General features: G+C 40.0%; 1 protein-coding gene across 1 annotated transcript in view; it reads right to left on the reverse strand.

Annotated features, from left to right (window-relative positions):
- The window catches only part of DSCAM (Down syndrome cell adhesion molecule), an 834,101-nt gene that overhangs the window by 244,395 nt on the left and 564,705 nt on the right, over positions 1-25,001 (reverse strand). Inside the window, exon 8 of the mRNA XM_012640078.1 lies at positions 9,528-9,806. Coding sequence (XP_012495532.1) covers positions 9,528-9,806 — 279 coding nt within the window. The remainder of the gene's footprint in view (positions 1-9,527; positions 9,807-25,001) is intronic.

Here is a 25,001-nt window from a genome sequence, read left to right on the forward strand (position 1 = left end):
ACAGTATCAGGTACTGATTATTCCTTGAAAATGTATTGCACATTTTCAAATTTTCTTCATCTCCACTGCCACTCCCTAGTCACAAGGGTGTGGACGTGTGGGGAAGGGCCGCATCCCCTCTGTCCATCTGGTTTCAGCACCACTGGAACGGACAGCTCCACACACTTCACCAGGATACTGCCCTGAGGGTAGGAGTCTCTGTCTTCACTGTCCCAGCCCTTCTCTGAAGTCATGACCCTTTACCCGCCTCCACTGGGGCAGCCCTGACATGCGGAAAACAACTGTCCATCAGTGAGTGACAGAAGTCAGGGTATAAGTGTTCTGCCTCCCTATCCTCCAACCCAGTGGGGCAATTCTGAGGCATGTTCTCTGCTGTGCTTCTCAAACATTAGAAGGCATCAGAATTGCCTGAAGCACTGATTAAAATACACATTGCTGAACCCTGTCCCCAGAAATTCTGATTCAGTAGGTCCGTGGTGGGATCCAAGATCCTGTGTTTCTAATGAGCTCCCAGGTGACGCTGCGAAGGCTGACGCAGAGACGCACTTCCAGAGCCACTGCTCCACTCCACTCCGCAGAGGGTTCCCCGTAGGAAAGAGCTCCAGTAGCCCAGAGCAGCAGCTCTCTCATTAAAACAGCTTTTATTGATTTTTTTCTCCCTTTCTGATCTCATTATTTCCCACTGTCTTACTCTGGGACCCAGGAATTACATCCCAAAGAAACCATCCTCAGACAATTTGTACCTCACACTCTGCTTTCAAGGCAACTCAATCTATGACAAGGCCAATATTGTCTTTCACCTGGATTTTTCGAACAGCCTTGTAACTGGTCTACCTGCCACCAACTGTCCCACTTGAATCCATTCTGCACACAGTGGCCCAAAGGATCCTTCTAAGACACAAATCAGGTGATGTGACTTCCCTGCTTAAAATCATCATGCATTCATTTCCATAACCCCTTGCTACAGTCCAGACTCTTACAGTATTTGCAAGACTCTTCATTGCTTTAGTCCTTGGTCTCCTGTTTCACTTCTTGACATTCCCCTCTTGCAGGCTTGCTCCAGCTATTCTAAAACCCTGTCTGTTCTCCTGTCACAAGACTATTCTTGCTGCTGGATTGTCACACATGCTTCTGCATCTTTTTGTTTTACCAATTCCCACTTATTAAACTTTGCATCTCATCCCACAACTCACTTAGGCTGGGACACCTTTTCTGATGCTGTGGATGATATTCGGTGCTTCTCCAAACCCTTAATTTCTCTATCACAGCCTTTATCACGCTTGTTTGGTATTGTTTGTTGAATGCCTGTCTCCCAGATCAGGCTGTACACCCTGTGAGAACAAGAAACACCGCTTTCTCATAGACCATGTGTCCCCATCAAGCAGCACAGGGCTGGAGCACAGGGAGCACCCTGCAACTTCTTGTCGAATGGACAAATGAATGACTAGATATTATCATTTCAGTTTTACAGTAGGAAATGGAGCATGGCCAAGTTAATAACTCAGAGCAGGGGGACCCCAAAGCCCAAGGTCTTTGAGTAGGATGGACCCAACAGAAGTGCCATTGAAGGAGAGCGAAGAGAGCCCCGTAGGAAGATTCTGGACAATGAGATACAGAACCTGAGATGGGTGCATGTGGAGCCCGCGGGATTGCTGCAGTTTGGACCAAAAGTCATGACAGGCCCTGAAGATCCTGCATACTCTGTATTGTTTGTATAATCTCCCAAAGTTGCTGGTTTCCTTTTTTAACAATAATATTTCAATTTTTTTATTTGTATAACATATCATTTGCTATACTGCAGTGAGCATGCTTGCCAATATCGTTGATTTTCCAACGGTGCGATTTCTCCAGTGGGGATGAGGGGTGATTAAAGAGATGGAGGAATAGGTTCAACAGAATAATTATGTCACGTCCCCAAGTGGCAATGTAGGCTATTCTTGCCTACATTTCCCTCAATCGTAATTACACGCACATCATCCAGCACTCCTGTCTCTCCAAAAATAGTAATTTGATGTATATTCTAAAATACCAGAATCCTGTCATGGGATCCACATGGGCTGACAGTATCTGAAATTTCAAAAGGGTTCCTTAGAGGAAGTTTGCTCTTGATGTGGCCAGAAGTGAGGATTAGTTAAAGTACAGTGATCTTTGGCTTGATCTGTTTATTGGGGGGGGGGGTTATTTTTGATGTTATGTTTATAATAAAACAGACAATTTTCTAGTCTTAGATGTAGTTCAGTGTTCTATATTGGGAATTCATGACTTCTAAGTTGCCATGTATTTCCAAAGAATGAATGTAGGTTTCCCTAACTGTAAGCATGGATGGGGATTCAGTTTTATTGAAGATAAAATATCTGAAAGCTATTTGATGGTGGTGGATGGTATTTAGCTGAGATGGTAACTGGTCTAAGTCTAGGAAAGATTGGATTTACGACACTGGAAACCAAAATTGAGTGGGTTCCCATCACTCTGAGAATAGATGTCCTGGCCCATGCCCTCCCTTACACTTTCCATCCTCTCTCACTGGACAATGGGAAATTGGTCTTCTTTCTGTCCTTTGAACACACAAAACTCACTCCTGACTCAGAGTCGACATACTCGTTGGTCTTTCCACCTGGAACTTGCTTCCTACAGATCACTGTGACTCACTCCCTCACCTCACTCAAGTCTCTGCTCAGAAATCTCTCCAGGATGCCTTACCCAGCCCATCCTACCTAAAACACTACTTCTATCTTTATCTCTCTCATGCCTCTTGCCAAAATTTACTGTTTATTTTGCATAGTACTTGTAGACACCTGACATTGTTTGCTTATTTGTCTGTTACCTCTTTCCATCACTAGAACTTTAGCTCTCTGGGGGAGAGACGTGGTCTCTCTGTTTTGACCACCATGGTATCCCCAGAACCCAGAACAACATCTGTTATAAAACAGAAGTTTAATAAATATCTGTTGGAAGAAAGAATGAATAAACGAATGAATGGCAAAAAAGATGGCATGGATATGATGTCAAAATTGGATTAATAAACAGCAATAAGATGGTGGCCTTGTACAATTTTTGTTTTTCATGTCAACAGATGATCAATCACAGGTCTTTTTGCTAGTGTGTTTGTTTCTCTAGGTAGCAGCTTGTCAGTAAAAACCAGAAACAATAGATTTATCATAAGATTTAAAGAAGTGTGAGGAAATGGACCTCCTCTGGCGTCACAGGTAGGAACCACTGCCTTGGAAGCTTTCCTGGCAGTGGTGCAGTAACAGGAACCAGGGGCAGGTGTGTTCTGTCATTACATCTAGTACTTTTCCCAAAGTGCCTTCATTAATGCCAAGGTCGCCCACTGGCTATGATATCACGGAGATCACTGGTCCACTGTCAGTGTCAGCTATGGCCACAGACATGAGAGCTAGGGATTTTTGCTTTTTTGTTTTTGCTTTGATTTTTCTTGTTAACATTTGCCTTATGGTAACAGCTAATTTATTTTACATTAAGTCTTCATAAATCTTCCCAGTGACCCAGGATATCAAATAACAAGCTAAGCTTTACAATGGCCTAAGGTTGGAAGACTCTGATACAAAAAATAGCTAAGAATCAGGCCCTCAATTCCATTTCTCTTGTACCCATTTATTTATTCTGCATTTCAGCTTAAATTCCTTAGGTATTGCCTGCATCTCTGACATGCAATTTATCATCAACTGATGTAGTTTCTTTAAAAATATATTATCCTTTATATTTGCCTATCTGACTATCCCCAAGGCCACTTTCTAATTAATTGCCTCTTACTTGGATCACCCGTGGCCTCTGATGTGTGATGTCCCTCCATCACGTTCCAAAGTCACGTAGATGTGTGTGGAAGGATGGAAGAAGGACAGAGAGAGAAAGGGGTGGAGATGCCACCCACTGAGTGCTGATTATGTGCTAGGCTCCGTGATAAACATGTTGCTTGTTTTATTTAGCCCTGCAAAAGCCCATATTAGGTATTATTGCATTTTGTAAATAAGAAAACTGAGGTAAAGAGAAGCTACAGCATCTGTCCAAGGTCACACAGCTGATAAGTGTCCAAACCATGACAGAGATGAAAGGAGGGAGAGTGTGAAGGGGAAGCAGGAACGGGTGCAGGGCCAGGCTTGCAGGTGCGTGGGCCTCCCTTGCTCTCTGATCTGTGGGGCCACAGCCACTGACTGCTGCCAACTGTCTTCTTCACTAAGGCAATTGATTCCAGGACATTTGTGGTTCTCCATCTTCCCACGTCTATTAATAGCAAGTACCTGTTCGTGGCAAGAAGCAGATGGGCTAACTCTGACCACGGCACAGCCTCTACGTCTCAGCTAGTGCTGTTTATTTCTCACTGACCCCGGAAAATACACCCAAGCATGTCTGTGCTTCTTTTAATGATGCATTCATTAAATGAGAGTAATTGAAGAACTCTGTCACCAGCACTAAGGCCATAACAATTGTCACCAATAATTAAACTCTCTGAAACTCCAGGACGTACGTCTGATCATTCCTATTTCACAGGAAGGAAACTGAGCCTCAGAGAAATTCATTCATGTTCCCCAAGTCATATATATACAAAATGAACAAGCAGAAATGTGGACCTTGGTCCTCTTACTGAAAGTTCCAGTGCTGTTTTTGTATCTTCTTTTTCTTCCTAAATGCCATTTACATATCAAAGCTGATGGAGCTCACTCCTTCCACAAAGCCTCCTTCGAACATATCAAATAATACTGATCTCTCCCTTATCTGAGCTCATTTTGCTCTTGTTGTTAATAGGCTGTCACTTTGAGACTTACAAACCACCCTTGCTCTGACAAGGCAATCTCAAGGTCTCCAAACTCCTCATTCTATTTTTATTTTTCCCAAGATACATCTCAAGCCAAAAACTTCGAAGTATCTAAGAGAGAAGCATTTCCCAATTCCAGTTAAAGATTAAAATGAAAGCTCATACAGTTATTGACTAATGTTGCTTGCTGTTTTCATGTGGGTTTTGTTTCCTCAACTATATCTGTGCAGCCCTTCATCAACCAAATGACGGATTGTGTTCCAGAGCTAACTGGTGAGTCCACAGTTTGCAGTGTGGAATGCTCTTTATTCTAAACAGTAATGATAAACAGCGAGTCTTCATTTCACCTAAAAGATTAATTTAGCTTATTTAGTGTATGATATAGCTTAAGTAGTGATAAAAGTCAACAACTAGGTCATTCTCCTCAAAAACTGGAATTCTGAAAGCAGCGCCTGATCTCCAGCTATCACAGGGAAAGGGGATTGTCGCGCACAGCAGAAATTAACTACTCAGGGAGAAAATTCCTTGTCCCAATTGTTATGTACTAAGGATAGAGGGAAAATGGACCACCAGGAAGATTTCCCAGAGTCTGGAGAAAGCGCCTGCTCAAACCTCCTTCACGGTCCATGGCAGCTACTCTCTTGGGGAGGACATTCGCCATCAAGCCGTCTCACACACTTCCCCACCGCAAGTGGTCATCACACCCTGCAAAGAATCTTCCAGATTGGTGCCCTCCTTGTCATCCTAATCACCACCACCTTTGCTCCGACTTTCATCACTTCTCAGATGGGTTACAGAGGCCTCCACTCTGGGTTTTTGTGCTCCTACTCTCCCTGTGTTCTAATATACGACTCACCCTGACATTGACCACGCGATTTCTCTGTTTTAAATCCCCTGATAGATTCCCACGGCCTTTAGACCTCTTTCTTAGGACACAAAACCTTGAAGATGTGAAGCAGAATTAGTTCTGTAGTCTCATCTTTCTGCATTTTCCTCCCCAGCCAAACCATTCCCTACACAGTTACATAACTGTGTTCTCTGCAGCTTCCCTCCCATTGCACGTAAGAGTTGTTCCAGGAACATGTTGTCTGTCTTTCTCTCTTCTTACCTAGTTGCTGTATTTCCTAATTCTCTGGGGTCCCTCCCACCTTCCAGGAATCTGCCTCATGTATCCCCTATTAGGTAACTCTCTTTCGTCTTTCATGGTGCCCTACAGCTTGTCACATCACCATGTGATCTGTCACCTGCTTCTCTCCCACTGACTGGGGCTCTAGATGGGAGAAAATGAACTTCCATCATCCCAGGGACTATCCCAGGGCCTGGCATCATGAGCATGTGCTGAGTACACTGTTGCTTAAGGATGGAATGAGAGAAAGATGAAGGAATAAAGGAAGGAGAAATGTAGTCATTTGAGAGCAGGTATAAAAAATATATATTTGTAACTACCCATTGATATTTTAATGAGGTACAATTAAGCATTTTTTTCTTTCACTGACAAGTACAGAAAAAAATTTAAATTCATCACTGGAAAGTTTTTGTGAAAACAAAGTAAAGATTGCTGCAGATAAAGACTTAAAAACAGCAAATGCATCATTAGAGAATGAAGTGTATCTTGTAGTTCTTATCTAATTAATTCATTAGATAATTCATTAATTCTTATTTAATTAATTCATTTTAGTGACTATTTTACCAACTGAAATTAAAAGAAAAGTAGGCCCTAGGAAAGTTGCTTTGACATAGGTTAGGAGTTATTTAAAGGTGACTGATTTTCTGAAATCAGAATTATGACCTATTATGGAATGAATCTATACAATATGAGCCACAGAACTGGTCCAGTTTGAAATTTTAGTCCAATTTTAGTTAGATAGTTTAAGTCCTGCAGGTTTGTTCTTTCTTTAAAAATTGCTTTTGTTATTCTAGGTCCCTTTCATTTCCATACACACTTTAGAAAAGCTTTCAAATTTCTATAACAAAGCTTGCTAGGCTTTTGGTTAGGATAGTTTAATTTCTCAGCAATATTTTTTAGTTTTCAGTGTACATTATGCTAAATGTATCCCTAAATATTTCATGTTTGGAAGAGCATATTTTCATTCTTCAATTGTGTTTACTAGCATATGGAAATACAATTAATTTCTGTAGATTGGCTCTGTCCCATGAAGTTGCTACATTTGCTTAGTAGTTATGATATACATCTGCAAATGTAGGCATATTTGCGCCTTCCTTCGCAAATGTAATACCTTATATTTATCTTTCTTGCCTAAGTGCAAAGGCTATGACCTCTAGAACAGTGCTGAGTAGAAGTGTTAAAGAGCAGGAGTACCTATCTCATTCCCAATCACAAGGGTAGAGAGTATAATATACTATAATATTTGTCATAGGTGCCTTTTATTATTATATATTGAGGCCGTTGACTGCTACTGCTTGTTTGTGAGAATTTTTTTTAAATCAAGAATGGATGTTGAATTCTGGCAAATTCTTTTCACTTATTTTATTCATTTCTATGGATTTTCTACTTTATTTTATTAATATTGTGAGTTCTATTGATTTTTTTAAATTTCAAAATATTAAGGGGGTAAAATGCTTTAGGTTACATGGATCACTTTTGTAATGCTTGAGTCCCAGCTACAGGGGTGCCTGTCACCCCAAATACTGCTCATAGTACCCATTAAGTAGGTTTTTTCCTCAACCCTCCTCCCTGCTCCCCCCTGGTTGATTTCGACTGAGTTTTATTTCCCTCTGTGCACATGTGTGCTCATCGGTTAGTTCCAATTTTGATTTTACAAATGATCGATCCCCGGGTCCCACCTCCAGAGATGGTTATTTAATTGGTAGAGGCTACAGCCTGCACATCGGGCCATTTTTAAAGTTCCACATACAATCTGAATGTGCGACAAAGTTTGAGAACCACTAACCAGTGATTTTTTTATTTAAAAAAGAAAAAAAGGAGGAATTCCCCAGGAATCTGGAAGATGGATCTACTCCAAAAGATCATGATTTGTTTTGTCTGGGTTGCGACCAAAACTGCACATCAATATTTTCTTAAATCTCCCAGGAGACTCCACAGTGCAGCCCAGATTGAGAACACCTTGCCTTGCCTAATGCTCAGTCATGCTGATCTGTTTGTGAGGCACATCTCCTTCCTCAGGGCTATACTGCCTACCTGGTGGCTTAATGTTAATTTCACAGAAGCTTATTTAATATATTTGAAGAACAATCGCATGGAGCTGTTAATCATATTGTGATCAGCTACATTATCCTGATTATCTGGGCTCAATTTCAGTTCATTTGACCTTTGCCTTAGTCAGAAAGTCTGGTTGCCTTTCCTGCAAGGGCAAGTGACACAAAGAGCAGCCATGTGCATTTTTATCTAACATTTCTGTTCCCTGACCTGGTTCCTTCAGAGCAGATTATATAGAAGACAGGCTGATGTATATTTTGCCCTTCACAAACCACAGCAAGAGTCAATTCTGCTTATAAGAAAACACTTGGGAGACAGATACTAGATCACCTCCCACTTTTATGTATCTTCAGAAAATCGGGAAAAAAATCAAGTATCCCAACTCTTATATTCAAAAGTGCAAGGTAGAAAGAGAAAAATGTCATGAGTATCTTTAGTTTGTGTCTGACCGAAGATATTTTTTCTTACTCATTCACTGGGGGAATTTATTTTTTTTCAGAAATACAGTGTTGATTTCTTCATATGACTGCTAAGTCAGTATCATGTTCTTTTGCAGCAAGTAGATAGAAAATGAATTCCTTTTCAGCCAGAAAGGAAGGAGAGGTGACAAGGGAACAAGGACTAGGGACTGAGGAAGGACTGGGAGCCTAGTACTTGAGAAAGAGTCTGCACAGATCTGTTGATTATCCTGGACATGGTGGAAACATCCCCCTCCTAACAACAACTCTCAGACAACAAAGTTTGAGAATTTTAAATGCAAATAATCAACATTAATATAACTAACTCTCTAATTTCATACAGTTACTTTTGCAATGTGGCTGACCACTGTACTGGTAGATAAATGCATGCTACTCTTGGGGAATCATGAATCCACAGAATATCCATGTTTGACAGACTTCAGAGAACACTAACTGCTTATTCCACAGGTGAAGAGTGTGAACCTTAATGGGAATTTGGTGACTTGAACAACGGTTTGAAATAAGACTAGAACTTACCCTTTTATATGTATGAGACCACTGCCAATGTTTTCTGTAAGTTAGACTACTCTATTTTAAATTTTTCTGTAAATAATACCACACTCTGCTTGGTTTAAAAAATGTTGCAACAGCTTCCCTATCAAAATAATGATAGATTTGATGCTAAACGGAGAGATGAGCAAAGAAAATCATATTTCTAAAACGAAAACAAAACTATAAAAAGCTACTATTTGATAGCTCTTTAGAAAAACAATGATATATGGCTTTGAAAAATATTTTATTTTTAAAAGCCCTCATCTAAATGGTGAGAGGTATTCTACGCAGTGCTATATACATACTTTGGTTCTCAATGACCACTGAGTAAGCATACGTAAGTCCTATTTTATGAATTCAATCCTGGGGCTCCCACGTTTCATTCACACATTTTTTAGCTGCTAATTACTTGAACTATCATATTTTAGATAAATAAAACCTTGTCTTGGAGTTCAGGGGAATTCATGGTTGGTTTCTACAGTTATATTTTTTAGTGGGATAAGAGTGAATTTCTCTGTCGAGTTCAACGCCCTCTGCACCGTGAGGAGCGACTTCCTCTGCTCACCTCTCACGATCAGCTGGCTTTGGTGCTCCACAGCCGCCGCCTCGTTTCGGGCTATGCAGGTGTAATTCCCATTGTGCACCAGGGAGAGGTTGGAAATCCTCAAGGAGCTTGTGAAGTCAATGTTGTCAATGGTCACCCCAAGGCTCCCGGGGATCGGCCGGCCATCCTTCTGCCAGGTGATGGTGATGGGCAGGTCCCCTGAGACCACAACACACGGGATGAAGACCCGCTGCCCAATAGAGAATCTTGGAAACTCAAAAGGTTGGATAAAAGGCGGAACTGAAAGAAAAGAAAAAAAGGTAATAGAGGAAAGATAACAAACCACGTGCATAGTCTACATTCCCTTTTCCCTGAGCCCTTTCACACGGCATTGGAAGAATAATACTGTCATTGATGTAGCACATAAATACGGGAACTGTAGTGGATTTGAAATTAGGCTTCTGTTATTTGAGTTTTCTCATCGTTCTAAGCTTAAAGCATAGCTTGATTTGTACTTCAGTAAATACGCTTAACCTAATTCAGTTCAATAATTTTTTTTTTAATTCAATAATCATTCTTGAAAGAAAACATTTCAGACTCGGTGCCCTGCAGTGTCAATACTGTGAAAGAGGGATGTGGGTTTAGTTTTCCCTTCAAAGCTTTTCCAATTAATGTGTCCAAGAGCAGATTTCTTTCCCACTTTGCTATTATCACACTACAATTACGGCGTCTCCTTCCAACTGCTTCCTTCCTCCCCAGTAGGCATACTCCAAACCTGTTGGAGAAGCAGACATTCCAATTTTGTTGTTAAAGTTCTGTTTTATGTCCAACTAATAAAGAGTGTTAATTACAAATAACTCATTTTATGTTAGAATAATTGCATCTTTACTTTGCATCCCTTAATCTTACACATTCTATGTGACTTTTTATTATGAACTCGTCCATGGAAGTTGTCTGAGCTGCTGAGAGGTATTGCTAATGAAGACAAGTTTATACCCTTAATCCTGGCCAGCTGTGCACACAGCCGACCCAGGCCGGAAGGCTCTTTCTTGATTTAATTTCTCCGATAAACTCCTATTTGCTCCTCTTGCCTCAGGAATACTCTTCCTTGGTGCCTTCCTAGATGATTCCATAGGGTATTAGCATCCTAAAACGGTTAAAATGGAGTCAGGGGAGCTAACTTCGAATTCTACCTCAGTTAACTTATTAGTTATGGATCATGGCTAAGTTATCAATTATTAATATGCTGTTTCTATCAGCCTGTGGGCAATTATTTACAGCCTCACTTTGCAGATGAGGAAAGTGAAACTCAAAGATGTTACTTTGCTCTTGTCTTAGAACTAGTTAATTGTTCTATGAGGGCTTAAAGCAAGTCTATTTAGCTAATATCAGAGCCTGTATTGTTAGCCTTTGTTGTGTTTTTTGCATGCGTTTTTTTAAATAAGGAAGTTTATTTTTATGCAGGGGTTTGGAAATGACTAAGGGTATAAACTAAGATGCTTAAGCAGGTAATAACCTAATATTATGTAAACAAACTATTATACTAGGTGATTTTAGAACTAGAATGAAGTTATTAAATAGCAGGATGTCTGCAGAGTTTGTCTGTTTATTAATCAACTGTGGTTCATGTCGATTATCAACTAGGAGAGATGTAAGGGATCCCACTGAGAAATCTGAATGGAAAACCATTTGCTCATTTATTCATTAATTCAAACAAGTAATGTTTATTGAGCACCTGACGTGTGCTTGGCAACACTGTATGTGTGGGGCATGCATCAATGAACATAGTATACCAGTCTCTACCTACTGGAGCTTTCATGTATAGCCATGGGCAGAGATAGCAACAAAGCACAGACATGGCCATTCTCTTATTTAATATTATTGCTATTACCACTATACGCCTTTAAAAGCAGTTGGGAGCTAGAACTCCGAATACAAATACAGCCAGAGTTAGAGAACAACTATGCAGATGGCTCAGGTTAGGTCTTGCCAGAGAAATGAAAAACAAACATATAAAAATTGCTGAAGATACCAACAAGCACACTGATGTCATAACTTCTGTGGGTTCTCAATGTAAAGTTAAAGCTTTGCGTTTGAAGTGAGTTGATCTGATGCTAAGAGAGAAAGATTTCAGGATGAGGTTCTACCTGGTGCTGGCAGACAGAATCAGGTCAGATTAAGGTGTGATTGTTTACAGCTGGAATGTGCTGGGGACAATGCCAAGTTGTACCAAATGTGCTTATCCTTCTTTAAATGTTTCTCCAAGTTATATAAAAGATTACTATGTATGTAAATATTATTTACAAGTAATAAATTGCCATTTTTTATTATAAAAAATATTATATTTCCTCTTTTTTGGTTTCTTACACACACGGAGGGGGGAGGAGGGAGGAGGGGACGGGTATTTGTATACACAAGGAGTGCAATGCGCACTACCCGAAGGATGGACATATTTGAAACACGGACTTCGGTGGCGGGGGGAACCAAGGGCAACACACGTAACCTAAACATATGTACACCCATAATTTGCTGAAAAAAAAAAAAAAAAAAAAAAAAAAACCTAGTTGTCAGCATACTGAGACCAACCTTGGCACTTCTCTTGGCTTGGTGCTTGTTATCTAAATTGCAGATCATTTTTGTAAGATAAGAACTTTGGAGCCAGACTACCTGGGTTTAAGTCCAGCTATGCCATTTACTATGGTTACTTAACCCCTCTCTGGGCCTCAGTTTCCTTATGTGTAAAACAAAGAGTGCTGCCTTAAGCTCTGAATGAGTTAGCTCAGTGATTTGCAAACTTCAGCATGCATTTGAATCAGTTTCTTAGCATTAGTACTATTTCACAAGACTTTAAGATGAGGGACAAAAACAGTTTAATTGGAAGTTACTGGGCTCATTTTCTCTATTATTTACAATAAGGAGAAGAAATATGTAAAGACTAAGACTTACTTTCCTTTCTCTAAATCAAGAAAGAAAGGTAAGGCATAGTGTTTTTTGACCTAGTTATTGAATAAGAAAACAAAATAGGGTCTAGGCTGTCAAAAATTGTTACATATAAGAATGTCCCTTACAGTATAAGACAGTTATAGGATCGAGGAAGGGTGTGTGCCCTATTTTTCAAGAACAGAGGCAAGAAGTAGCTACAGAAGAATCGGCATTAAAAACAAAATAAAAAACAAAACGCTATGTTTTCCATAATTATGAAATAGTTGTGACTCATTGGTTTATAGTTTTCTAAGGAGTATCATCATAGCTACTTTGTCATTGAGCAGCACTGCTGAAAATCAGGAAGTGTGCCTCCAAAGCACTGAAACCAACGTCAGAAGTAACGGCGCTAAACCTCATGCACATCGCTCAGAGGGTAATTCCTTGCTTTGAATGTCTTATTTTAAATCATCAGAAGGCTCTCAGTTTCCTTGTTTCTTGATCTAAACCAGATCCTGAGAGTTCAGGCACACCAACTAGAGCTTAGTGAGAAGCTGCAATCGGCAAGCTAAAGACGGGCAAGAAACTAAACTGTAAGGAACAGACACGAAAATGCAGCACGCACAGCAGGTGGGGGACACTCTGTGCTGGAGCACACTGCCCTCAACAGTCGGCTTTTTTCTAATTAACACATAATCACAGAACTTAATTAAAACAGTGAGTCATAAGTTATGGTTAACATATTAAATGGAACAAAGGATATATTTAAAATATCTAGAACTCAAAAAAATCAACAAGAAAAAAATCAAACAACCCCATCAACAAATGGGCAAAGGAAATGAACAGAAACTTTTCAAAAGAAGACAGAATAATGGCCAGCAAACATATAAAAAATGCTCAACCTCTCTAATCATTAGAGAAATGCAAATCAAAACCACAATGAGATATCTCCTAACCCCAGTGAGATTGGCCTCTATCAAAAGATCCCAAAACATCAAATGCTGGCGAGGATGTGGAGAGACAGGAACACTCTTACACTGCTGGTGGGACTGCAAATTAGTGCAACCTCTGTGGAAAAGAATTTGAAGATACCTCAGAGAGCTAAAAATAGAAATACCATTCGATCCAGCAATAGCACTATTAGACATCTACCCAAAAGAGCACAAAACGTTCTATGATAAAGACATCTGCACTCGAATGTTTATGGCAGCACAATTCACTATTGCAAGGATGTGGAAACAACCCAAGTGCCCATCAATCCATGAATGGATTATTAAAATTTGGTATATGTTTACAATGGAATATTACTCAATCATAAGAAACGACAGTGATCTAGAACCTCTTATACTTTCCTGGATTAAACTTAAGCCCATTTTCCAAAATGAGGCACCACAAGAGCAGAAGAATGGGCTCTACTTGTACTCGCCATCAAATTGGTACTAACTGATCAACATTAGGGTGATCACATGGCAGAAATACTCTCCAGGGATTAGGGGGATGGGGGGGCTAAATCTGCAACTAAAGGACATGGGGAGCACTGTAGGAGGGGAAGGGCATGCCTTTAACCCTCACCTGGGTTAGGCAAAGACATAAAGTGTAACCATAATGTTTGTACCCTCACAATACCCTGAAATAAAAAAAATAAAAATGATGGACATATTTGAAACACGGACTTGGGAGCGGGGAACCAAGGGCAACACACGTAACCTAAACATCTGTACCACGGGGAGGGCAGCGGGAGGAGGGGGGAGGAGGGAGGAGGGGACGGGTATTTGTATACACAAGGAGTGCAATGCGCACTACCCGAAGGATGGACATATTTGAAACACGGAACTGGGGGGGAACCAAGGGCAACACACGTAACTTAAACATCTGTACACCCATAATTTGCTGAAAAAACAAAACAAAACAAAAAAACAAACAAACAAAAAAAATAAAAATAAAAAAAAGATCCAGGAGCAATTCCTGATTAAAGGGGACTAAAAGGATAAGAATGCAAGGCATGCTTTCAGATTTTCTTTTGCTATAAAGGTAATTATTGCAACAATTTACCAAAAAATCTGTAGGTTAGATAATATTATAATGTTAATTTCCTAATTTCTTACTTGTACTTGTTTGTAAACAAGAGAATTCCTGCTCTCCCCACCATATGAGGACACAGCAAGAAGGCGGCCACCTTCAAGCCAAGAAGAGAGCCCTTAGCAGAACCGGACCCTGCTGGTACCCTGTTCTTGGACTCCCAGCAACCAGAACTATGAGAAATAAATTTCTCTTGTTTAAGCCAAAAAAAGAAAAAAAAAGTATTTACCCAAAAAATCTACCTAAAATAGTTAAAATAAATTTACAAGGGATTTAGTTAGAGGGAAAAATCCTTTTCCCAGAATAAGGTCAAAATGAGGTCTGTTCTGTGTTGTTTCACTTGCCACATTACATCAGGAGGCGTGTCATCGTTAATGTAAATTAAATCGCCAGATCTATTTGTCAACCACGTCACTTTTCACTGCCTAGGTTGCCTCTCTTGCAGCAGCTATGAGTTGCAAGTGTGCTGCATAAAAATGCTTACAATTTTTGAAGGGTCCAAAATCTTATATTTTACACTCCTAAGACATAAAGTTGGAGGAAAAAGTCAATAAAGTGATAAAGAAACTTTTCTCATGATTTTGGGAAAGCTGAACCACCTGTGTGAGACACACTGATCATCTGGTTCATTACATCACCCAAATATGGTGAATTCCCTAAATCTCGCTGACAGTGAAAGCGTCTATATTACAGGAGCAGAAATTCTGAATATGACATACCCTTTCTACAAGAAGAACGTAAATATCTGCTAAGTGTCACTTGTTACCAGGTTCGTGTGTTTCCCTCTATATTACGGTGGGGGCCCTTCTCTGAGGCAGCTCAGAGCCACCCAATACCACCACATGTCAATCTAGACTCTTACTCTTTCTAAACCCTTAATGAGAACATAAAATCAGGCTGATGAGCTTCTGTGTCTTGTCCCTCACAAATTAATTGTATATGCTTCTTCATCAGGGGAAAATCTTTAAAAATGTTTCCCCTGGGGAAGAGGAGTAGGACACATTGATAAAATCACGGTCACTCTTGGGAAATGAGCAGTGTTATCTTGATCTGGTTTCTTTAACTCTGATTCTATTTCTTCATGTGTAAAATGGTGACAGTGACACGCAGCTCATGAGAGCATTGGCAGAGAGCTTTCCATAACACGCCGGGCACAGAGCCCTGGGCAGTATATAGAGAGTACTCAACCCACATCCTTCCCTCTGCCTATATTTTTTTGGTCCTACAGCCCATAATTCACTGGAAAAGCAAATATATCCCATGGCTGTTGAGATGTCCTAAGGCCCTATTTTCATTGCCACACATGACTTCATTATTCCACATTTTGTCCTCTCATTTCCAATGCTGGTTTAACCTCGTGAGTCTCCATACAATCCTTAGGACGACTGCTCTTGGTCTCTAACTGCTCAAAGAGCCTCACCTTGAGCCAAAGTCTCCTAAGATCCAGTATGGACATTTCCATCTTCCCAGCCCCTTTTCTGACCCACCTCGTTTTCTCTAATCCAGCTAACAAGATCTTTCTTCCCATCCTTTAGGAGGTCTTCCTTTTTAAAAACGTCTTACCTACTTCATGAAGTCTCCAAAAATTGCATCTCCTAATCCTGCTCATTACAAGAAAGCACGTCCCATGACTGTCTCTGAGAGTTTAGTCCCAGTTACACACCCATCTTAAGTGTCATATCCACGTGGGACATGCCTGTGCCCTGCATAACCATATAGCTACAAACTGTCCCTTTAAATGCAAGCTGGGACTCCAAAAGGATGAGTCTGATGAGTATGTGAGACTTGGGAGTCCAAATCTCATCACTTCCTGGTGTTTTCATCACAATACTAGTTATTTGTCCAGTTCTGCTACTTTACAACACACTTGGCTTTCTCAAATTATAGATTACTGGCCCAGTGTGACAGAGTGCTCCACTCTGCACATACAACACAATCAAACTTCTCCTCCACTCACTCCTCTTGTTCAAAACTCCACCAGAATATATGATGTTTATGACTCACGTGAGTATAGTGACTTATGCACACGTCCATTTCCTTTAGTAGAGTGACCCAGGAGGGTAGGAGCTGTATCAAGTTTATTGTTTTTATTTCCCATGAGTAGTGGAACAAATAGTGCCTTGCACATCTTAATTGCATGATCTTTTTTAAAAAAATACCTAGAGTGTAAACATATGATGAACTTTAGACGACTCTGAAGTCATTAAGAATGACTTAACAGGGACAGGAAGGCAGACACTTCCAGACATAATAATGCCAACACAGCAGGGACAAGAGAGGTCCCTATTCACAGCCTGGTTAGCCCAGGGCCTCAGGGCTTCTACATCGTGGTTCCACGGAGCCAACCTTCCCCTGCGTTGCAAGTTGGGTGACAAGAGTAAACACCTGGCCTTGCTTACTCAGGCATGGCATTTGTTCCAACTCTGAATTGCTGTGTGGGTTTGTTTCCCTGAGATTTGTGACTTCTAGCCAGCAGCAGCCAGAGCTGCTTCTGCTCACCATGAACTCGGCTGCCAGTCCTGGGGTCTGCACCTACTCTAGGAGGAAAGGCAGGAGGCCAGGATCCAGGGGGTGTGATGAGGGAGGAAGCAGGACATTGCTGCAGCCAGCAGGTGCTGAAAGAAATCAGAGGCTCTCATGTGTTCACATAAATGCGGCCTCCCTGAGTAGCTTTTCTGGGCCTCTCTCTCTTAACTCCCCGTGAGGTTCAGCATGAACTGACACTAACTGACATCCAGTCACTGACCTGGGGAAAAAGGCGAGAGTGAGCCAGCAGGGATTCTCTGGCCCTGCCTGCAGGCTGGGAAGGACAGGCAAGGACAGGGCATTGTCCTTGTAGAGTGGTGGAGACGATTTTAGGATCTATCTTTAAGGTTTCCTTAAAGAATTGTGTCTTAGGCATGTTTGTGACAGCCAAAACCATGCAAAATGATTTTTAAAAACGTTAAAAGTACCTATTTTTCTCTAGGCATAGATTGGAAATAACACATTTGAAATTTTGTGGCTGAATTAAGTAGGGGTTTTGGGTGTATTTAGGAAAATTCACATTTTTGGAATTAGTCGAGGCTTACTCAAATGAGAAGTGTTTCTACTTTAAGGCAGGAGTTATAAGCAAAAACAGTAACTGGCATTTGCAGCTTTTACTTGGCTCTGGCTTCATTCCAGATTATAAAGAAACATTTTTCTCCATGGACAGAAAAAAAAAAAAAAGCTGGACTAAATCACCTATATTTTTCCTAGTTTCAAAAAGTCCCAGGTTACTGAGCCTGCCATGATGTGGAGAACTGTTTATGATTAACGACAAACAAAAAAAACTGAATAACGTTCCATTGTGTGCGTGTGTGAGTGTGTGTGAGCCTGCGTGTGTGTAGGATGACAGTTTCCTTACTCATCCCTCTGCCGATGGGCACATTGTTTTCTTATCCTGGCAATTGTGAATGATGCTGCAATGAACATGGAAATGCAGATATCACTTTGACATACTGATTTCACTTCCTTCGGACATATACCCAGTCATGGGATTGCTGGTAGTTCTACTTTTAATTTTTTGATAAAGTCCATACTGTTTTCCATACTGGCTGTACCAATTTGCATTCCCACCAACAGTGCACAGAGATCCCTTCTCTCCACATCCTCACCGACACTTGTCTTTTGGCTTTTTGATAATAGCCATTCCAACAACACAATCATGTAGACAGAATTTCACAATTCTCACTGAAGATGAGCACCAAAAGTCTAGAATCTCAGCATGTGTGACCTACTATCCTTAGAACATTATCTCTGCTATGGGTACTGCTGTGATAAACTCTTTTCTTCAGATTATAGTGTAATTTTAAACAAGAGGTTGAACTATTTTATTTTCTGGTGTCATTTCATAATGCATGTTTTTTTCTACATAGAATCAGTGCCCTTATTTTACTCAGTGAAGATTCCAGTATGACCAACGTAGTGTTAGTTTTTTCAATTATTAGAACACAATTACACAATATTTGTATGATAAACATGATTTAAAATTATTGCTAAATTAATTAAATGAACCAGTAATATATTCTCAAAAATAATAAATTTTGTCACTATCTCTGCTCGCTTATGTGTATCTATTTTAAATATCTAAAACCTAGACAAGTACTTTATAAGAGTTTATAAGAGTTCACCTATCTCCGGGCAAAGGATAATATGGGTGCATATCTCATTTCTCTGAAGAATCACACAGCAAATTAGGAAAGAGACTGAAAACCTTAAATAAGTAGTTCAGCAATTCACATGGGAACGCGAGCCCCTTGCTAATCATGCCCTAATTGAACGTCATTCCCAGTGTCCTGGCCTGGCCCCTGCTCCCTCCTTCTCTGCCCCTTGGATCCAGCTGTCAGCTCGATGGCATTGGTTTCTTAATCTCAATTTTCAACCAAAAACTCCTTCTCAAGTTTCACGCATGCTTGTTCAGTAGACTGCTAATACCTTCGTCCTGGTGTCCCAGAAGCATCTCCAATCCCAAACCAAACATATCATGTTTCCCCTTAATCTAAGCTTCGTCTTCAATTCCTGGTAATGACAGCAACATCTGCTGGCTGCAAGAAGCTCAGAATAACGAAAGTGTTCCTAGTTACACATTTCTCTTCTTCTCCAGCCACCAGCCATGGTTGTTTCATCTACTCCACATCTCAGCATGGCTTATGTCTGGTTCGTTTTGTCCAGACACGCTAGCATTCCTTTGACTGCAACGTTTTCAACAGTGTTCTAACCGGTCTTCCTATATAGCCTTTGTAATCTCTCTGCACTGCAATCCATCTCGCATACCTCAACCAGAATAATTTTCTGAAACCCCGTGGTGAGCATGTCCCTCTGCTTCAGTGGCTTCACCACCTTTAGGATGATGCTGGAAGTGGCAGATTCTACAACGTCTCATGCCCGTCTCTGTGTAGACTCAGGCCTTCGCCTACAGCAACTACCCTTTGTTTCAGCCATAATGCACCCTGTCCCCTTCTCTCTCCCCGTGCCCTGCCCTTGCCCCATTCTCACCCCTACCGGGAAACCGGCTGAGTCACCCCTGCTTTTGGAGACCTTTTCAGGCCCCAGCCCTTTTGAGACCTAGCTCAGTTTCTCCTGGACCTTCTTTTCTGACTCTGGACTTCTAATCCCACCCCCTGCCCAGAATTGGCTCTGTCCATCCACGTCCACTTTCTCTGCTTCTAAAACACCTAATGCATATTTCTTTGACGGTGTTGTGCTGAAAACCAGTGCTTTTCTCATTTGCATCCCCACCATTCTCCCACAGCCAGTGGTCATGGTTTCTGTTCCCGAACCTACATGGTGGCCCTTTTCTTAAGACATTTGTGACCTCTCCTGCCACATGCTGTGGTTATTGGTACGTCCTCCCACTGACCCCATGCTTTTGTTGACAGTGACCATCCTATAATATAAGCATTTGATCTCATTCACAGCAGATGCACAAATATTACAAATTCTTTAAAAAATCCTAGGACTCACCAAACTAAAGAGATTTTTTGAGTTACAAGTTGTTGTGATGACAAAGACACAGTCCAATTATGCTGCAATCACATACTGTGATATTTCTCATGTCTGGTTTGGAATACTGGACTAATGTCATTATAGAAAGCAGGAGCAATTTAATCACAAAAGGTTTTCTGAAAAAGACGTTTAAAATACGCTTCTGTAGCCATCTGACATTGACGTAAGTGACAGGAGTTGATGAACATGGAGATGCATTGTCCAGATTCCTGTTTAAGACAAGACATGTTACCCTCAATTCAGGGGGTGATGCCAGCGGGCACCCTTTTGTTATCAGCCACTTCAGATATTGTCTCGGTTGCAGGGGTCCACTTCACCCAAGGACAGGACCTTCTGGAGAACCCTACATCCAATGACTGACTGAGGAGGGCAATTGTGCCCCATGTCAGCACAACTCGGAAGGGCTGTTCTTGCTCCACAGCTCCCAAGGAGTCAGGTGAGACTGTCATTGGCCTGCACCTTCCTTTGTCCAGTTCTTCTTCCTTCCCTTCCCTCCCTGAGGTGTTGATCAGAAAGCACTCCTGGATAGACACCCTGCACACTGAATTCCATTTCAGAGTCTGCTTCCTCGAGAACCTGACTGCAACAGTGTGCTTCATATCAAGCAAAAACTTCATGCACCATTAATAGCAAGACCGGGTCTGTCTGTAACACTGTATACTCCCTCCCTCCATCCATCCATGTCATTTTAGTTCATTTAACATTGTGACTAGAGGATAATTATCGTGTGTGCTGAGTTCTCTTTCAATAAGACCCCTCTATACATGATGAACAGTATCTTGCTATTTTCCTGCAAAACAGAAAAGGAAAGATAGAAGTAAGGGGAAAAAATAGTTTGAAAGTTTGATTTTAAGATTGCTGCTCATTATCCAAAAAAAATCTGTGTGTGTTTGGTTGTTTTTACTCATTCAGTTGCCTCAAGTTCAGCCGGTGTTCAAAGCTAAAATGTTGTCTTTATAGCTAATATTTGGAATAAATCAGAGATAAGAGTAGCTAACCCTTCTATGATGATTCTTAAACGAGGAAGTTCTTATGTAAGATGCTTATTTCAGATGGCCAGATTGTAGGAGGAGCTATAGAGTCATAAATAAGACAACATTAGGAGAAAGGTAAGAAAAATAATGTTTTTTTCAAAAATTATGTAAAATTACCAAGTAAGTTTATGGGAGGGAAAAAACAATTAAAATGTTTCAGGAAAAAAATCATCCTCAAGGCATAATGTAGACATATAATGAAGAAAAACAGGAACAATTATTTTCCTCAGTAGAAAAGATGCAAGTTAGACATAACAAAGAGAAAAGATGAACCACTTGGAATTTAGGTATATAAAGCAGTAGAACAAGCTCTGAGAAACATGACCGTATCTCCTGCCAAGGCACTTTCAAGAAAAATTAATTGCCTATAATATTGTCATCCAGGTGCTCAAAGGGGGATAGGATGGAAGAAGTTGCATGGTTTCTTGGGATAAGTCTAGTCTTCAGCCACACAAGATGTTTCTTTCAAGTTTTTTTAAGGAAGATATTTTAGAACCATGATCACATTAAATTGAAATAGTCTCTTTACCAGTTTAAAATGATGAACAGCTTCACAATTCATGACAATTTCTGTATTTAAACAATTAGAGTCACCAAGGTCTGAGGAGGATGGCAGGTTATGTTTATGTTACCCTTGGTTGAGGGTGATGCCATGTCTATACAGAAGGCTTTGTAATAAAACTAACTAGCTTTTCTGATTCACCCAAGCTGTACCTCTAACGGTAAAAGAAAAATCCATTTGAATCATCATGGCATCAAGAAAATGAGACATAGCTCATGTTGTACTTATCTAGGTGGAGAAAAGTCTCATCCAGATGGGTTATGATTGTTTTATTTTTGTTTATATGGACTTTTGATAGAAACAAAGCCATGTGACTTCAGTCAGAGGTGATTGACAGGGATACAAAACAGGGATAAACATAATTTTCAAAATCACTGACACGCATTTTAAAATTTAGCTTATTTTTCCAATTATCTTCTTTACAGAATTGTTTGTAATATCAGATTATTTACTTGAGAAGCATTTTCCATAACCTTGACTTAAAAAAGGTCATCTCTCTTTAGAAGCTTGATTATTAATCATAACTGACTTGAAGTGGCTGTATTTTTTAAGTGCTAACACATGTCATAGTGAAGATAAGGGTATAAAAAGGTAGCTATGATGTTTCAACAAAGCTTTAAGTCAACTAAGTTATTTTTACAAGTTTCAGGATGCTGAATTAGTGATACAATGAAGGAACCATATTTTTAAATAACTGAAAATAGACCACTAAGAGATGTGTTCCCCTATATTCCACCCACACAATACTCACATCAACATAAATCTGTGTAAAACAGGTTACATGGACCTACTCTCTACTCTTGCAGGCCAACTGTGTGTCCCCAAACATCTCTGTACATCTCTCAGTCTGAGTTTCTTTATGAGGATTCAGACAAGATAGCTTTCACCATGACACATTCTGATTCTTTGAATGAAAGGTTCAGAATGAAATCTTCCAGGTATTTTTATCACTTATAGATAACTTGAAAAATTCAGGTTGGCAAAACCAAGGTATTTTGTTCCCAAGCCTAGATCAATACACATAACAAGTAACTAGTTCTTTCTTGAATAATTAACCAATTCTTTGACCTAACTGAACTTTGCACAATGAAATTCATGTCCATGGATATGTAATTCCAGCATATTTATGACCACTTAGTATAAACAGAACTTATTGTAAATAATTGAGAGAGTCTACTGCAAACTAAAGAAAGAACAGTAAATAAATGGAAAATAGGAAATAATTTGGGTAAAATAACTATTGATATAAGATTCATTAAAATAAACATATATGTTAAATGTGAATCAAAAGCCTCACACACACAGAATTAAAAGTTGGATTCAAATAACATCATAAAACAAAAGGCTATGAGAACTGAAGAAACCGGAAGAAACACCTAGCAAATATGAGATGAAAGTGGCAAGAAGAGTAATTTGTCAGTCATATAATTCAAGACAAAAAAATCAGAGATTATAGCAGAAAAAATGCAAATCAATTATATTTCATAATATTAACACCCTTTTTATAACTGATCAGTGTAAGGAATAAAAAATAAGCAAAGCTAGAGATGAAACATAATATCATTATTAAGTTTAATTGAACACATAGATAAATATATGTCCAGCAACTATAGGGAAAAAACAAACATGATTTTTAGAAATAGAGGAAACATCCATAGAGAAAGCTTCAATTCATTTCACAGAGCTGAAATTGTGTCTGATAGCATCACCATGGTATCTCAGGATATGGAGAGGAGAAGAGAACGTGGGTCATTTAATAAACAGTATTGGGGAGACTGACTCAATATAGATAAAGAAAAAATTGGCCCCTACCTTTATGATGTCTATGAACCTTAATGTGGGTTAAAGACCTAAATGTGGACAATGGAAATATAGGTACAGAGCAAATACAGAAAAAGACAGGAACGTGTCTTCATGAACTCAGAGACTTCTTAAACAAGATCCCAGTGAAGACACTCAATGACAGAGACAAGAGACAGTCTTGGAAAAGATACTCAAAATCATTTCTAATTAACAAGAAATTTGTATTTACATCAGAGAACTACAGTAAAGCAGGAAGAAATAACAAGACTGACGGCAAATGGGCAAAGAAAATGCTTAGATGGGATGCTCAGTGTCTGATGAGGGTATAAAGAGGCATTCAACTCAGCAGTGATGGAAGAAAAACAATTAAAATAAAGCACTAGATCATCAACTAGATTCGCAACAATTAGAAACACAGATAACAGCAATTATTGGCTGGGAAGCAGGGAAATGGGATCTCTCATGCGTAGCTGGTGGTAGTATATACTGGTATTAGGAATTTTGGAGAGTGGCTATGCAATTATCAATTAAGTTCGGTTAAATTCTATGACCTGACAATTCTACTACTGGCCCCGTATTAATATTACACATGGACACATTTACAGGCTACTCATGGTAGCATTTGTACAGAGTCAAGGAGCTGGGGGGCAACCTAAGTGTTTACTTTTGTACATAAGCGTGTACCTATGACACACATTTATGTACAGATGCTTCCAAAATCAGTGGATCCCTATGAGACAAATGATCCCAAAATTGGTGGATGGTCAAAAAAAGAGACAAAGCAAAATAAAACAAAATAAGGAACTTGCATAGACTGATGATAATGGTGTGGTGTAAACCAAAAGTTAACAAAACAAAACATAAATCCCAAATCATCAATGGACAGCACCATTAGGGGTTTTTGTTCGTGAGTCGAAAGCCGTGACTCAACAGTGGGACAAGGGTTCCAACAAGGAAGTCTTATCTTCAGGATGGAGGTGGCACTCTCATTTGCCTCCTCTATTCATTAGAAAACGCCAGAGAGCTGGGTTTCTCTGAGAGTAAACAGACGCATCAGTGTGTCCTTACAAAGGAGAAGAGCTGCTGACGTCCGCTGTATACAAAGTAGTTGAACAAACAGGGGTGTCAGAGATGGTTCAGCAGGAAGACAGGGGCTCCCTGTTTTGCACATTTGGGAGCTTTACAGGGACAGAGGGGAGCTAAGTGTTACCCTCGGGAAAATAATGGGACCAGAAAGAAGGGAAGAGCTAGAGAAGGCAGATTTGTATCCAACAGGAGAAAGAACTGTCTGAGGATCACACCCGTGGAGAAACAGAAAGGGCTTAGAGCTTAGTGAAGCACCGCACAGACTGTGTAGGCAGCGCCTAGAAAATGTGGGGTGCAGTCCAGGGGCACCCTGAGTATCACATGGGAGGCTGGTCTAGATGAATTCCAAGTTCACTTATAGACCTAAGATTCTATAATTGTGTCATCTGCGTATTCATCTGTAATCACATATATAATGTGTGTGTATGTATATATATATACTCATTTATATCTATCTGTACATGAATATAATTCACATAA

This window comes from Propithecus coquereli, unplaced genomic scaffold (genome assembly GCF_000956105.1).
Source record: "Propithecus coquereli isolate 6110/MARCELLA unplaced genomic scaffold, Pcoq_1.0 Scaffold148, whole genome shotgun sequence".
Taxonomy (NCBI): domain Eukaryota; kingdom Metazoa; phylum Chordata; class Mammalia; order Primates; family Indriidae; genus Propithecus; species Propithecus coquereli.